This window comes from Carcharhinus amblyrhynchos, chromosome 3, assembly GCF_965287045.1.
Source record: "Carcharhinus amblyrhynchos chromosome 3, sCarAmb.v2.hapA, whole genome shotgun sequence".
In the NCBI taxonomy this organism is placed as follows: domain Eukaryota; kingdom Metazoa; phylum Chordata; class Chondrichthyes; order Carcharhiniformes; family Carcharhinidae; genus Carcharhinus; species Carcharhinus amblyrhynchos.
In genome coordinates, this window is record NC_137326.1 from 13,269,606 (window position 1) to 13,286,377 (window position 16,772).

The window sequence follows — 16,772 nt, forward strand, 5'->3', positions numbered from 1 at the left end:
CAAAGCTAAAATTGGACACGCACGAATGTTCAAGGATGCTTGCAGTTGATGTCAGGAAGGAAGGGAGACTTAATAAACTCTCCGCTTACCACTTAAGTTTCACGGGCGGCACAGTGGTTAGCACTGCTGCCTCACAGTGCCTGGGACCCGGGTTCGATTCCCAGCTTGGGTTAGTGTCTGTGCGGAGTCTGCACGTTCTCCCTGTGTCTGCAGGGGTTTCCTCCGGGTGCTCCGGTTTCCTCTCACAGTCTGGAAGACGTGCTGGTTAGGTGCATTGGCCATACTAAATTCTCCCTCAGTGTACCCGAACAGGCGCCGGAGTGTAGCGACTAGAGGATTTTCACAGTAACTTCAGTGCAGTGTTAATGTAAGCCTTCTTGCGACACTAATAAATAAACCTCAACTTAATTTCTCCATTTTAGATCTATCTTTCCATTTGATCAGTGCATTGACCTAAAGCACCCAGCTCCCATTATTGCACAAGTTGGCAGCAAGATTTAAGTCTTAAATCTTGTGTAATATGTCCTCAGAGATAGAAGTCCCTTCATCAAAATCTCTTTATTTACAAGTCTGACCGAGCATTTTCAATTAGCAGTCTGCACTCAGAGTCCCAGAGGAACTGACACACCTAATTAAATACAAAGCAAAAGGCTCCTTGATGGGTTCATCAATTTGGTCCTTAATCAGGGGGTTCATATTCTAACAGGCCCATCCCAATTGACTGATTAAAATCATTACACCTCACCAGCTTGATGCTCACCAGTGCCCAAAGGGACCCAGGGGAATCGACAACCACAAACTATTAGCTGATCAACATTAAGAAAAAAGAAACACTTCCACGATAACAGCATCTTTCCCAGCCACCGGATGTCTCAAAGCACTTTACAGACAATGATGTACTTTTTGAAGTGTAGCCACTGGAGTAGTTTAGGAAACGAAACAGCCAAACTGTGCACACAAGCTCCCATGGCAGCAATGCCATAGTCACCAGCTAATCTGTTTTCTCATTATGTTGGTTGAGGCGTAAATATTGGCCAGGAGACCCAAGATAATCCCCCTGCTCCTCTTCAAACGAGTGCCGTGAGATCTCCACCTGAGCCTCTGGTCTCATCCAAAAGACGACACCCCTGACGGTTCAGTAGCCCCTCAGTACTGCATTGCAGAGTCAGCCTTAATTTTTTGCGCTCAGCAAGTGGGACAACATTGTGACTAGTGGGGCATTTCAAGGATAGTGCTTAGGCCCCAGCTATTCACAACCTATTGATCAATTGTAATATTTCCAAGTTTGCTACGGACATAAATCTAGGTGGGAATGTGAGTTGTGAGAAGGATGCAAGATTTTGAGGGGATTTAGACAGGCTTAGAAATTGGACAAGAACGTGACAGATGGATTATAATGTGGAAATGTGAAGTTATCCACTTTGATAGGAAAAACAGAAATGCAGACTAGGCGAGAGATTGGGAAGTGCTGATTTCTAAAGGAACCTGTGTGTTGTTCTTCATGAGTCACTGACTGCAATTGCTGCAGGGACAGCAATTAGAAAGGCAAATGGTAATAAGGCCTTTATTGTATAGGAATAAAGAGGCCTTGTATTAGCGTCAGTACGCACTCACCTGGAGCAGTGTGTGCAGTTTTATAGAATCACTGTAGTGCAGAAGGAGGCCATTCAACCCATTGAGTCTACACCAACCACAATCCCACCCTGGCCCAATTCCGTAACCCTACATGTTTATCCTGCTAATCCTCCGACACTAAGGGGAAATTTAACATGGCCAATAATCTAACCCACACATCTTTAGATTGTGGGAGGAAACTGGAGCACCCAAAGGAAATCCATGCAGACACGGGGAGAATGTGCAAACTCCACACAGACAGTGACCTGAGGCCGGAATTGAACCCAGGTCTCTGGCGCTGTGAGGTGGCAGTGCTGTGTCACAGAGCCACCGTGCCAACCCATTAAGGAAGGATCTACTTACATAGACAATGTAGCGAAGGTTCACCAGACTGCTTCCTGAGATTGCCCTATGAGGAGAGATTGATGAGAGTAGGCCAGTATTCATTAGGATTTAGAAGAATGAGAAGTCATCTCATTCAAACATACACAATTCTTACAGAGTTTGACAGAGTAGATACAGGAAGGATGTTTCCCTTGGCAGGTGGGTGGGAGTCTTGAACCAGGGGACACAGTCTCAGAATACGAGATAAGCCATTTAAGGCGGAGATGAGGAAGGATTTCTTTATTCACAGGGTGGTAAACCTTTGAATTCCCTACCCAAAGAGGACTATGGAAGCTCAATCATTGAATATGTTCAAGGCAGAGAATAACAGAGATTTTCTTTTTTTGATTTGATTTATTATTGTCATATGTCTTGGTAAACAGTGAGAAATATTGTTTCTTGCTGTTTGTAATACATATCAATGATTTGGAGGAAAATGTAACTGGCTTGATTAGTAAGTTTACAGACGACACAAAGGTTGGTGGATTTGCAGATAACGATGAGGACCAATGGAGGATACAGCAGGATATAGACCGGTTGGAGACTTGGGCAGAGAGATGGCAGATGGAGTTTAATCCAGATGAATGTGAGGTAATCATTTTGGAAGCTCGAATACAGATTGGAAATATACAGTAAATGACAGAACCCTTAAGAGTGTTGATAAGCAGAGGGATCTGGGTGCACAGGTACACAGGCCACTGAAAGTGGCAATGCGGGTGGAGAAGGTAGTCAAGAAGGCATAAGGCATGCTTACCTTCATCGGTCAGGGTACTGAGTTTAAAAATTGGCAAGTCATGTTGCAACTTTATAGAACCGTAGTTTGACCACACTTGGAATATACTGTTCAATTCTGGTCGTCACACTACCAGAAGGATGTGAAGGCTTTGGAGAGGGTATAGAAAAGATTTATCAGGATGTTATCTGATATGGAGGGCATTAGTGTCGTGGCTCAGTTCCACATTCCCGCCCTCTCCCCATAACCCTTAATCCCCTCTCTTATCAAAAACCCATCAACCTGCGTCTTAAAAATATTTAGCGAGGCAGCCTCCACCACTTCAACGGGCAGAGAATTCCAGAGATTCACCACCCTTTGAGTGAAGAAGTTCCTCCTCAACTCTGTTCTAAACCGCGCCCCCTTTATCTTGAGGCTGTGCCCCCTAGTCCTACTATCCTTTCTGAGCGGGAAGAGTCTCTCCACCTCTATCCTATCCATCCCATTCATCATCTTATACGTCTCAATGAGATCTCCCCTCATTCTTCTAAACTCTAACGAGTACAAGCCTAATTTATTCAGCCTCTCCTCATAGCTCAACCCCCTCAACTCCGGCATCAGCCTAGTAAACCTCCTCTGCACTCCCTCCAAGGCCAAAATATCCTTGCGTAAGTACGGCGCCCAAAACTGCACACAGTACTCCAGCTGCGGCCTCACCAATGCCCTATACAGCTGCAGCAAGACCTCCCTACTTTTATATTCAATCCCCCTCGCGATGAAGGCCAGCATCCCATTTGCCTTCCTGACCACCTGCTGCACCTGCAAGCTGGGTTTTTGCGACTCATGCACAAGGACCCCGAGGTCCCTCTGCACCGTCGCCTGCTGCAGTTTTTCTCCACGTAAGTAATAATCCTTCCTACCATTATTCCTACCAAAGTGGACCACCTCGCACTTGCCAACATTAAATTCCATTTGCCATTTCCTGGCCCATGCGCCCAGCCTATCTAGATCCTTCTGTAGACTCTCCCCACCCTCTGCACAATTTGCCTTTCCCCCAATCTTGGTGTCATCAGCAAATTTCGACACCCTACACTCGGTTCCCTCCTCCAGATCATCTATATAAATGGTAAATAGCTGAGGCCCCAGCACCGACCCCTGGGGCACTCCACTAGTCACCATCCGCCAATCCGAATAGCACCCATTAACCCCCACTCTCTGCCTCCTATTTGACAACCAATCCTCTATCCATGCTAACACCCTACCCCCAACTCCATGCCCCCTGACCTTCTGCAATAACCTCTTGTGAGGCACCTTGTCAAACGCCTTCTGAAAATCAAGAAAGACCACATCCACTGGCTCTCCTCTACCCACCGCCCTAGACACATCCTCATAGAACTCCAGTAAATTTGTCAGACACATGCGGGGCAGGCTCGAAGGGCTAGTTGGCCTACTCCTGCTCCTATTTCTTATGTTCTTATGAGAGATCGGAGAAACTTGGTTTGTTCTCACCGGAACGATGGAGGTTGAGGGGCAATCTGATAAAAGTCTACAAGATTATGAGGGGCATGGACAGAGTGGATTGTCAGAAGCTTTTTCCCAGGGTGGAAGAGTCAATTATTAGGGGGCACAGGTTTTAAGGTGCCAGGGGCGAGGTTTAAAGGGGATGTACGAGGCAAGTTTTTTACACAGAGAGTGGTGAGTGCTTGGAACTTGCTGTCGAGGGAGGTACTGAAAACAGATACAATAGTGAGTTTTAAGGGGTGTCTGGACAAATACATGAATAGGATGGGAATGGAGGCATATGGTCCCAGGTAGGTAGGGGGTTTTAGTTAAGTCGGGCAGGCTTGGAGGACCAAAAGGCTTGTTCCTGTGTTGTAATTTTCTTTGATCTTTGTTTTATGCATGTTGTACAGAGGGTATTAAAAGTATCACGGGGATAGCGTGGGCAAATGGTAAATGAGCTGGACAATCAGTCACAACCTAGCCACATGGAGCAGCAGGCTTGAGGGGCAGAATGGCATACTCCTGTTCTCATTTCCGATGTCTCTAACACTGATCCATGCAGTCACATCCTGCAAGTTCCTGCAGGCAAGCCAACAGCAGTGAAAAGAAATTGAGTTTCATTGGCAATGTGGCTCTCTGAGCGGGATAAAAATACAGCGCTGAGGTTGCCAATGGCAAGGATGTCTCGCTGCACAGAGGGAAATTGTTTCCACCTGGTCCTCCAATTTTTTGGGAAAAAAAAACTTACCCTCGGTCGTGTCTACGTGTTTGGCTTGTGCTGGTGTGTGTCTGTGATAGAAATAGGCAGAGACTCAAACAAAATATTGAACCACGTCATGAAGTCTGAGCTGACGTCCTCGTTCAGTCATCCTGCAGAGTGCAACTCTCTTTAAATAAGAGCAGTGATTAATCAGGTGGAAGGGGGCGAGCATGCCTTCAGTCTCAGGGCCCTTGCCAGCAGCGCATATCAACGCTCATATCTTATCCCCATGTTTTGCAAATGCTCTCACTTTCCCCCTCATCCACAGTCTAATCTTGAAGTTCCCCCACAAATCTGCGACAGAGTGCGTGAGTACCCCGGTCTTTACTAATGTTTATACATCAGATGTCCATTTGTATGTGTCGGTGTGAACAAAGGGCCCAGGAACGTGCAGATGTTGCCTCAGGTGATGGATTATGGGCGCTGTCAGAACCATTGCAAATACAAAATAAGAGTATGTGCCCAGAAAACAAAGCTTCTAACGCAGAGAGATTTACTGGCTCAAATCAGCATTACAAATTCTCTGTTTGGGCAGTACAATCGGGTAACAGTCGCATAAAGTAATCGGTCTTGAGTAGTTTAGTAACTCACTTTTGAAAATATTATGTGGGTGACAGACCTCCCCCCCGCCACCCCCCCGACTCCTCCACTACCCCCACCCACTCCATTTTTTCCTCAATATTTACCTGTTAAAGTCCCATTTGTGGCTGGGATCAGAATCAAGTCCATGTTAAACAAGCAAAGACCCCAGTTTCCTGGTCATGACACGCCCAACACAGATCTCACCTGGTGGCATGGGTTGGAGAATTGTAGGCGAGGGGCCCAGTATGTTTACTGCTGGCACAAACCCCCGTTGGGCTTCTCCCAGCCACTGCATCCGGACATAATCCTGCCCAGTGAGGGTGGGGACCAGATTGGTATAGTTTGAAGCCAGATTCTCCCTACTCCCTGGATTCTCCGACCCTTGGACACAGGCGGAACCTGGTGAGAATCCCCGTCGCAGCGCCAGGGACCTGGGTTTGATTCCCGGCTTGGATCACTGTCTGTATGGAGTCTGCACATTCTCCTTGTTTCTGCATGGGATTCCCCTGGGTGCTCCGATTTCCTCCCACACTCTGAAAGATGTGCTGGTTAGGTGCATTGGCCATGCTAAATTCTCCCTCAGTGTACCTGAACAGGCGCTGGAATGTTGCGACTAGGGGATTTTCACAGTAACTTCATTGCAATGTTAATGTAAGCCTACTTGTGAGACTAAAAAATAAACTTTAAACTTACTGGTCTCCACAAATGGAAACCAGGTGTTATGACCACGTCAGGGGACTCAGAGCCATTGAAGCCCCAGGGTGGCCAGAGGCATGGTTGGGCGGTGCCAACTGGCACAGGCATTTATTATCTATTCCTCAAATTAGTGTTGAGTCACCTTTTTAAGTTGTTGCAACACCTGAGGCAGAATTGTTCCCGTAGTGTTATTAGGAAGGAAGTTCCAGGTTTTTAATCCAGTAACAATGAAGGGATGGAGTTATGGGCTGGATTTTAGTTTGTGGGACCCAATCCCACTGTTGGGAGGAACCTACACATTCTGGAGCCAGGCTCCAGAGGGCAGTCTTCAAGGAGGCTGATCAAGTGGTTGCCTGCAAGGGACCCTGCCCAATTAAGCACAGTAGATAGGTGGGTTCCTGGAGCTCTAAGTACCCCCCCCAACCCCCCACTCACCACCCCCCAGCACTGAGAGATCAGCAGCCGCACTGTCAGTGGTGTGAGCAAATGAGGTGGGAAGGGGAAGAGAGGGTCCCACAAGATGGATGCTTTGGAGAGCATTTACAAATTCTTAACATCAGAGGCCACAGCTGCCAGACCATCGTGGTTGAGGGGGTGGCATCATAACACGTTCCTTAATAGACTCTTTAGTTGATCTAATTAACTACCCAACACTTGTGGTAAGTTAACCATCACCCCCGTAAGGAATGAGAGGGAATGGTTCAGAAGAGATGTGCGGGGGAGGTTTTTTACACAGAGGGTGGTGGGGGCCTGGAATGCACTGCCAAGTGAGGGGGTTGAAGCAGTTACGTTAGCCACATTTAAGACTTAGCTGGATATATACAAATAAATGGGAAATAGAGGGATATAAGCAGTTGGTCTAGATAGGTAAACATGATTACTACAGGCTTGGGTGGCCAAAGGGCCTGGTCCTGTGCTGTACAGTTCTTTGTTCCTTGTTCTTTGTTGAGACCAGAAGTATCATGTGCACTGATGCTTGGATAAATTTCAGTACAGATCACAACTCCTCAAATACAAACAAGGGGCAGGAGTTGGCCATTCAGCCCCTTGTTCCTGCTAGGCCATTTAATAAGATCATGACTGATCAGATGGTAACCTCAAATCTGCACTCCCAATTAACTTATCAACCCCTTACTTTTCAACCCCTCTGCTTTAGAAATATTCAAAGACTCTGGCCATGTTTGCGGGTTCATGTCCCATTTCTCATCTCTCCCAATCTTAGCAGCACTGGATATCCGGCACGATCAGCCTCTCGCCCAATTCTGGTGCAAGGCTGAATAATTTACTTAAGTATATTTAAAACAGCATTAACATTGATTTAATGAGCCTGGGACACAGTCGACTGGGCTCACTTGCCATTGTGGTCTCACCAGATGAGGGGAGGGAGAGCATGATCAGTCTGGGCAGTGGGGGAACCGGGTGGAGATATATCCAGGTGGTGTGGGACTTGTGACCAACCATGGGCCCCCGCGATAGCTATGGGGGGCTGAGTTGAGGCCAGCTGCAGCAGCAAGAACTTGACAGTGCGCAAAAATGATACTTTTCACTGGAGAGAAAATGCTGGAAAATCTCAGCAGGTCTGGCAGCATCTGTAAGGAGAGAAAAGAGCTGAGGTTTCGATCCAGATGATCCTCTATCAAAGCTTTGACAAAGGCTCACCTGGACTTGAAACATCAGCTCTTTTCTCTCCTTACAGATGTTGCCAGACCTGCTGAGATTTTCCAACATTTTCTCTTTTGGTTTCAGATTCCAACATCTGCAGTATTTTGCTTCAATAATTTTTACTGTGTACTAATACATGTGACAATAATAAATCAAATCAAATCAAGATCATTAATACTGAGGAGAATTTAGGATTCAGGCTGGTGGGTGCACTGCAAAACCCGTTAATCTCCAATAATAGCCAGAGTTACTGGGCAGAAGTAACTAATAGAGACTAATGGAGACAGAGGGGTGGATTTATACATCAAGGAGTTAATACAAGTGCAGCTTGCACAGCCATATGAATCCAAACCTGTCTCAATCACCTTGAAACTTTCTTCCGTGTCCTGAATTTAAGAAACATTTTGTAATATTTTGATTTGATTTATTATTGTCACATGTATTAACATACAGTGAAAAATATGGTTTCTTGTGCACTATACAGACAAAGCATACTGTTCATAGAGAAGGAAACGAGAGAGTGCAGAATGTTGTGTTACAGTCATAGCTAGGGTGTAGAGAAAGATCAAGTTAGTACGAGCAATCGAAGTATGTACCGGAGAAAGGGATTGAAAGCTTGTGTTTGCAACTGGAATGTTATGAATGTAATTTGACAGATTTGCCAAATGTGTATGTATTACTGAAGGTGAATACAAACCCTGCCATCACAGTCTGCCTGGGTTCTCACATTTCAGCTTCTCTAACATGGTGTCGACATAACCTACTGAGTTCATTCCAATTGCATAAATCTGATTTTATAGCAGACGCAAAAATCGGACACGATTGAATTGCACACCGCATGAAATATTTTGCGGTGCTCGTTTCTTCAAAAGTCGAGATAGAAATTTTCTGCATCTGAAGTCTGCTGGGATTTAATTCATCACTTTAGCTCTTTGACTAAAGAAGGAGGATTTAGTGACTGTCCCTCCTTCATTAATCCATGGCACTAATTCTCCCAGATGTTGCAGTCAATCAGGCCTGATGGCACATACTGTGCTGTCCTGTACCTCATGCTTTGACAAACGTGAGCTGGATAGCAGAGTGGCAATAAGTGTGGGGTCGGCCATACTGTGGCAGAGCTGGAGTGGGGGGCTGATTCAGATTTGTACACTGATGTGCTTAGGAGCTGGATGATAAAATAGCAGCGCGGTTGATTAATGGGTGATCAATAAATCTCCTTAAAATGGCAAGCGGGTCTAAATTTACGCAGGGCACCCGGATTAGAAAAGAAAGCGTTGGAATAACTTTGCACCTTCTTAATGGCATGATCACGCAGCAAGCAGTTGGCCAAAGTTCAGTCACAGACTGGCAGTTTCACTCCGAGAACACTGGTGTGAGAAATATATTAGGCAGCTGCCATGGGGGAACGCTATTGTGAAATTGAGGCTGAGATACATGAGAGAGGAGAGGTGCCAACACTCCAGGATTGTCTGAGAGTTAGAGATTAATCCTTGAATAAAACTCAAATGGTGGATTGGTTAAAAAAGTTATATTTTTTCCCTAGCTATTTAAAACAAATTGAATATGAGGCAGCGGAAGGCCTCACTGAATGGGAGTAAGATGTGATAAAATCTCCAGCGCACACTCGTTCAGAGTTGGCAATCTGACGAAGGAACACTGAGCCTTGTCTTGGGAGTGTTTGCTCCACTCACAGAATGCTAAGGATTGCAAAATGTTCCATTCCCTTGTCCTGCCGAGGGCAAAATTCACACGCGCTGCTTAAAAAAAAAACCCTGAAAGGGTCAGAAATTAACATTTCACACAGCATTGAAAAGAAAAAAAAAGTGGAGGAGGGAAAGCTGCTGTTGGAATGTGCTGGTGTCTAAAATTATTACAAATATGTTCCTACACTGAAGAAGTGTTTTTTTTCCCCTCTGTGAGAAACAAGGCTTTTGTCAATGGAACTATTTTTGGCAATCGCTGTTGTACCAGGCATTAGAATACCCTGATTTGTATGTTTAACAGCCACCGTGTTACAGACAGTACAGTTACTTGTCCCATAATTTGTGAAACATCTCATCACTGCTCCTTTGGGACTTGGGGCAGGGGGGGAAGCGAGAACAATTTTTTTTACAAATTCTGTTCTTTCTTAAACTGTGAAGCTGCTAACAGCCCATTATTGTCACTCTTTGTCATAAAAGTTGCATTTATTTTGCTCTCCCCCCAGTTTTCAATGGATGAATGAACTGTGCTGGGAAGGTCCCAAATTCAGTTCATTATTTTTGTGATGTGTGTGCTCAGCACAGGACAGTTAAGCCCCTGACTGCTCCCTGCAAGAACAAGTTAGCTCGTGCTACTTCCCCCACCCCCACCCCACCTTCTCTCTCCACAACCCTGCTGAGTGAGAGTATTGCAGGCAGATGCAAACAATTACCTATCTGGGTCTATGGATTCTGTGGGTATCCCTGGTAGGGATTCTATGACTCTATGGGGCTGTACTCAACGCAGTTTGGAAGGATGAGGGAGGAGCTAAGTGAAACTTACAGAATACGTAAAGGCCTGAGTAGAGTGAACATGGGGAAGGTGTTTCCATTAGTAGAAGGAATTAGGATTCCAGAGAGCAGCCTCAGAATAAAGGGACGATGCTTTAGCACCGAAGGAATTTCTTCAGGTGGTGAGTCTGTGGAATTCATTGCCACAGAGGGCTGTGGAGGCCAGGTCATTGAGTGTATTTAAGACAGAGGTAGATAGATTTTTGATTGGTAAGAGGATCAAAGGGTCATCATAGATTCCCTACAGTGCAGAAGGAGGCCATTCAGCCCATCGAGTCTGCACCAAGCACAATCCCACCCAGGCCCTATTCCCAGAGCCCCACATATTTATCCTACTAATCCCCTGACACTAGGGTCAATTCAGCATGGCCAATCAACCTAATCTGCATATCTTTGGAATGTGGGAGGAAACCGGAGCGTCTAGAGGAAACACACGCAGACACGGGGAGAACATGCAAACTCCACACAGTGACCTGAGGCCAGAATTGAACCCAGGTCTCTGGCACTGTGAGGCAGCGATGCTAACCACCGTGCCACCCTTAATAGTTATGGGGAAAAAGCGGGAGAATGGGGTTGAGAAACATATCAGCCGTGATGGAAAGGCAAGCAGACTTGGAGGGCTGAATGGCCTAATTCTGCTCTCTATCTTACGGTCTTATCTTGCTGGGAGTGGGCCATCTCAGTAAGTTTTGATATAGAGTGAAGCTTTAATCTGTGGTACCTCGAAAAAAGGGGTCATTTTAAAAATCAGATTCTCATAGGATCAATTGCAACATTGGCTGAACAGCCTGCCCTATATTAGTGTCCAGTGAATTTAATGAGAATAACATTGACCAGAGTGTAAAACCAGCATTTGGCCCAAGCCCAATAGTTTCCTGGGTGGGTAGGATTAAAATTACCCCCTACATCACCCAACCACTGGAGAGCGTTCCTTGTTGCATGAGCCTGATACTTTCCCATACCCTTTTCTGAGCAAGATTGCCAACTCAGAACTTGGGGCTGTGCTGAGTTAGCCGATCCCAGCAGCAGGGCTGTCACAGCTAGCCCTGGAAATGATGGAGGAAGACGTACTTCAAGGCATGTTTCTCACCCTGATTGTCACCCACTGCCCCTGTCAGCTAAGCCCATGACTGCAGTTGTTGGGGTGGTAACAAGAGACGGTGATAACCCTCCACAGATTTAGCAGCCAAAAGAGAGCTCGCATTGGAATGGGAGTTTCCTTATGAGCCTTCCTGATCTCGAGTGACCGTCTCACATCCTCCTCCTGAAACTTCTCTGAGTTTTTGGTGAGGTTTACAATTCAAAAACAGATTGAAGGATGGGTCAGGACAAAATGCAGTTTCCGGTGTGTTTGAGTGATCAATTATTATTGGTGTGGTTTACGAGGGGCAAACTCAATAAGAAACACAATTGAAAATCAGACACCATACCGGACAAAATACAATTCTCATGTTGAATAGAATATTACTAAGAATATTAAATCTCTGGGCAGAAATTGAGAAACTGAAAGTTAATAGTTTAATTTGAACAGTGCACAGATAATTTGAAAATGATCCATTTCTGCTGTTTTCTTTCAGCTTTCTGTTGACAACTGTGGCCTTACTCTCATCCTATTCCATCCACTTGCTTCTGAAAGCTTCTGGAGTGGTTGGTAAGTGACTTTGCATGGCCCCTCTCAATGTTTCACTTCATCCTAGCGGGAACGAATCACACACCTTTAATTTATTTTGATTTGATTTTATTTGTTATTGTCACATGCATTAGCATATAGTGAAAAGTATTGTTTCTTGCATGCTACACAGACATTTATAGAGAAGGAAAGGAGCCAGTACAGAATGTAGTGTTAAAGTCATAGGTAGGGTGTAGAGAAAGATCAACTTAATGCAAGGTAAGTCCATTCAAAGGTCTGATGGCAGCAGGGAAGAAGCTGCTCTTGAGTCGGTTGGTACATGACGTCAGACTTTTGTATGTTTTTCCTGACAGAAGAAGGTGGAAGAGAGTATTCAACACAAAGTTACCTGTGTTATTAGTTTCCTCTGATGTTACAGCTATACTGAAGCATGTGGGAGTTATGGCTTTCTTTAAAATGCATCTTATGGAATGTGTGCTTTGCTGGCTGGGCCAGCATTTATTGCCCATCCCTAATTGCCCCTTAGAAGATGGTGGTGGGCTGCCACTTGAACCATACAGTCCCTGAAATGTAGGGACACATGCAGTGCTGCTAGGGAGGGAGTTCCAGGATTTTGAGTCAGCCATAGTGAAGGAACGGTGATATATTTCCAAGTCAGGATTGTGAATGACTTGAAGGTGAATATCCAGATGGTGATATTCACAGGTATCTGCTGCTCTTGTCCATCTGAATGCTAGTGGTCGTGGGTTTGGAATGTACTGCCTAAGGAGCCTCGGTGAGTTCCTGCAGTGTATCTTGTAGATGGTACACACGGCTGCCACTGTTCGTCAGTGGTGGAACGATTGAATGTTTGTGGATGTGTTGCCAATCCAGTGGGCTGCTTTGTCCTGGATGGTGTCAAGCTTCTTGAATGCTGTTGGAGCTGCACACGTCCAGGCAAGTGGAGAGTATTCCATCACACTCCTGACTTGTGTCTTATAAATGGTGGACAAGCTTTGGGGAGTCAGGACGTGAATTATTCACCACAGGGCTCCTAGGTTTTGACCTACTCTGGCTATCATTTCTTGGATGGAAATTTTCCATGGGAAAATTGCATAATGGTTTCCTACACATAGAGTGACACTAAGAGTTTCCAAGAATCCAGGAATCTAGGATTAATCTCCTGAGTGCCGCTGTCAGCAAAATCAGAGAAAAATCATAGAAGTATTCAAAACATTTATAAAGGTTTTATTCTTCGAATATTGGACTGGACTGTTTGAGGTGATAGGCCACGAGCTGAAGCCTTCAGGAATACATCTGATCATTGTTGGTAATCCAAGGACTAAAAGAGGCCAATAAATGAACCTGCCACTTTTGAAACTCTGCTACACAGTTTAACCTCATGGCCGGTTTTAGTCCCAACATACGGTGCACCATCAGTGGACTGAGGAAGCTGCCAGACAGCCTGGTCGCAGGCTTCCAGATTTACCATGACCGCTTGGTTTGACTATATATTTAAAGGGTGGATACAGGAATCAGCCTGTATATCCTTTGACAACAGTAGTATTGCAAAGTACCATCCGGAAAGTTCATGTTTCTGAGACTTTGATACAATGTGCAGGTTAGATGGATTGGCTGTGCTAAATTGCCCATTGGTGTCCAAAGATATGGAGATTAGGTGGATTGGCCATGCTAAATTGCCCATTGGTGTCTAAAGATGTGCAGGTTAGGTGGATTGGCCACACTAAATTGCCCATTGGTATCCAAAAATGTGTAGGTTAGGTAGATTGGCCATGCCAAATTGACTCTTGGTGTCCAAAGATGTGTAGGTTAGGTGGATTGGCTATGCTAATTTGCCTCTTGGTGTCCACAGATGTGCAGATTAAATAGATTGGCTTTGCTAAATTGCCCTGGTGTCCAAAGGTGTGCAGGCTAGATAAATTGGCTATGCTAAATTGCCCATTGGTTAGATGGGATTAGCCGTGGTGAATACCTGGATTTATGTGGCATAGTCCAGCAAATATTCTGGTGAGGATACACTGGAATGCAGTTTCAGTTCAGGTATCTTCGATATAAAAACTTTACAGCAAATTATTCATTCCCATTGTACCCATCTCCTCTGGCAGTGCTGCCTTTCCTGTGTTCAGATGTGTTTAGAAACCTGGAACTGACTGGCACTGGTCTGAACTGGAGTTTCATTTTAAGGTACCAGTTCTGACCAGCACCAGCCATTTCCCAGATTTATTATTTTTTTTCTCTTCTGGGAGAACAGATGGTAGCATCTTTTGTTCTTTAGAAATACTTCTGAAGCACTCAACTACAAATCTCAAAAGTCTGGGCCTTATTTTTAGCAATTCAAGTTACCTTATGTTATTTCCTGCAGGAATCCGTGCATACGAGCAGCTTGGTTTCAGGGCATTTGGGACTCCAGGAAAGCTAGCAGCTGCCATAGCGATCACCCTGCAGAATATTGGAGGTAAGAAGTCAAAACAAGTTGAAAATTCCACGGGCTTGAGATCAAGTATTTGTCTTTTGATAGTGTTTGTGTGGGGGCACAGAACATCAATGCTCCCAGAGAGACCTTGGAGGGAACTGAAATGATGTCTTGCTCTTGCTGAAAAGACAGTGCCATATTTAAGATGCTCTGCTGTTCCCATTACTCACTGACAATCTTTAGGTGTCGAAAGCAGTACCAGGACAATTCAATACTTGATAGTAAGCCCCCAAAAAAATACCTAGAGGGAAAATCCGGCCGTTCTTTGTCGTAACTGTCAGTGAACCAACAGAGACTGGGGAACTGATAGAATCCCCCACTCTATTGAGTTGTAAATGTTCAGTATATTCAACTGAGAGCTCCATAGATTTTTAGGGGATCAAGGGATATGCGAGTAGAAGGGAAAAATTGAGTTGATGTAAAAGTTCCTCTGGATGCTCCGGTTTCCTCCCACAGCCCAAAGCTGTGCAGGTTAGGTGCATTGGCCATGCTAAATTACACTTTAGTGTCCAAAAATGTGCAGGTTAGGTGACTTGGCCATGCTCAATTGCCCCTTGGTGTTCAAAGATGTGCAGGTTACATGGATTGACTATGGTAAATTGTCCTTTAGTGTCCAAAGATGTGCAGGTTAAGAGGATTGGGCATGTTAAATTGCCCCTTGGCATTCAAAGATATGCAGGTTAGGTGGATTGGCAATGTTAAATTATCCCCTTAGTATCGAAAGATGTGCTGGTTAGTTGGAATGGCCATAGTAAATTACCCCTTGGTGTTCAAAGATGTTAGGTTAGGTGGATTAGCCATGGCAAATGTGAAAGGTGACAGGGTGAGTTGGGGGATGTGGGCCTGGGCAAAGTGCTCTTTTGGAGAGCCAGTGTAGACTTGATGGATGATTGGTCACCTTTAGCAGTGACTGGATTTCATGGTTGTTGCTTTTTGAATGGCAGGGAAGGTTTAAGGAGTTGTAAGTCCTATTCCTGCTGCTGCTACTTCTGTTCTACAATAGACTCAAGGCCTGTCTTTACCCCGGTGTCATTGAGGTATCAGTTCAAAGATATCAAGATGAATATTTGGTGAGATGACTGGGTGGGAAGGCTGACCTGCAAACCATTAACTCCTCAACCCAGAGAGAAAAAAATAACTCTTAGTTTGGCTACGGGAGTCGTATCCATGTACGTGGTGTTCACTAAACCATTTCCACTCCACCTCAGAACAAACTGAATTTTATAACCCAAATCAGTAGGTCTTCCTTTTCACCCAGAGGCTACGATGAGCTGCTCCCATCGAAGCATTGACATAAAAGCTGCCTTTCAATAATAAAATGAAAGAGAGCCTAATGTTCTCCATAATTGAGGAAATTTGCTGAAATTTCCATTTGCATTCACACTTATTCGCTTGATTTAGTTCTTATGGGAAAAATTAGGTGGACTCATTTCACCCTCTCTGCTTGCACTGTTCATCTCATACAACTCCAGTACCTGGAATGCTGTGGTCCCAATACTCAACGAAAGCTGCCTATACAACCCCGGCCAGGATGTTACAACACGCTGCCTCATTGCTTCATTAACATCACTCTCTCACTGATATCCCCATGCATCATAACAACCGTTTCTTCTGCAAGTACACTTACGTTTAAAACTGACCTCAACTTGACCCTTTCTAATTATATCGTGTAATAATGATCCACTGCACGGAATATTTATTCAGTGACTTGGTCCAACATCAGGCAGCATCTGTGACTTTCTGATATGTGTGTAATTCAGTTACATTGCCCACTGATATAACTGATTATTACAGAGCAAGTAGTTCTCTGACACGCGTCCCCTGTTGATGTTCTGTTCATTAAGTTCTCTGCATCCATTAGCCGTTTTAAATTTGGGAGTGCTGCTAGGTTATCTATGAACCAAGCACTGCCAATTTCACCTTGCATCCATCTATGGCAGTGCTATCCAACTGGCAACCGGCTGAAGTGTCTTGTACAACCTGTGAGATATGTACATGTATTCCCCATTTAAAGCACGTTCTAATATCACATTTCCCTTTTAGCTTGGTTGGGTAAATTAAGGACCGGTCCAAAGAGCATAGCTGCTATTTTGTTTTGCCATCGTTACTGAGCACATTCTGTCTCTTGTTAACAATAAACTACCGCTTTACCACTTCCCACCCTGACCTTTCTCCGGCTCCCTAATTCCCCTGCCCGTCTCTCTCTCAACCCTCTGCCCATTCCT

General features: G+C 44.9%; 1 protein-coding gene across 2 annotated transcripts in view; it reads left to right on the forward strand.

The window, feature by feature from the left end:
• The window catches only part of LOC145335764 (sodium-coupled neutral amino acid transporter 3-like), a 144,995-nt gene that overhangs the window by 51,673 nt on the left and 76,550 nt on the right, over positions 1 to 16,772 (forward strand). For both annotated transcript variants that reach the window (XM_080181492.1, XM_080181498.1), the window contains exons 5-6: positions 12,022 to 12,095; positions 14,437 to 14,529. In XM_080181492.1, coding sequence (XP_080037618.1) covers positions 12,022 to 12,095; positions 14,437 to 14,529 — 167 coding nt within the window. The remainder of the gene's footprint in view (positions 1 to 12,021; positions 12,096 to 14,436; positions 14,530 to 16,772) is intronic.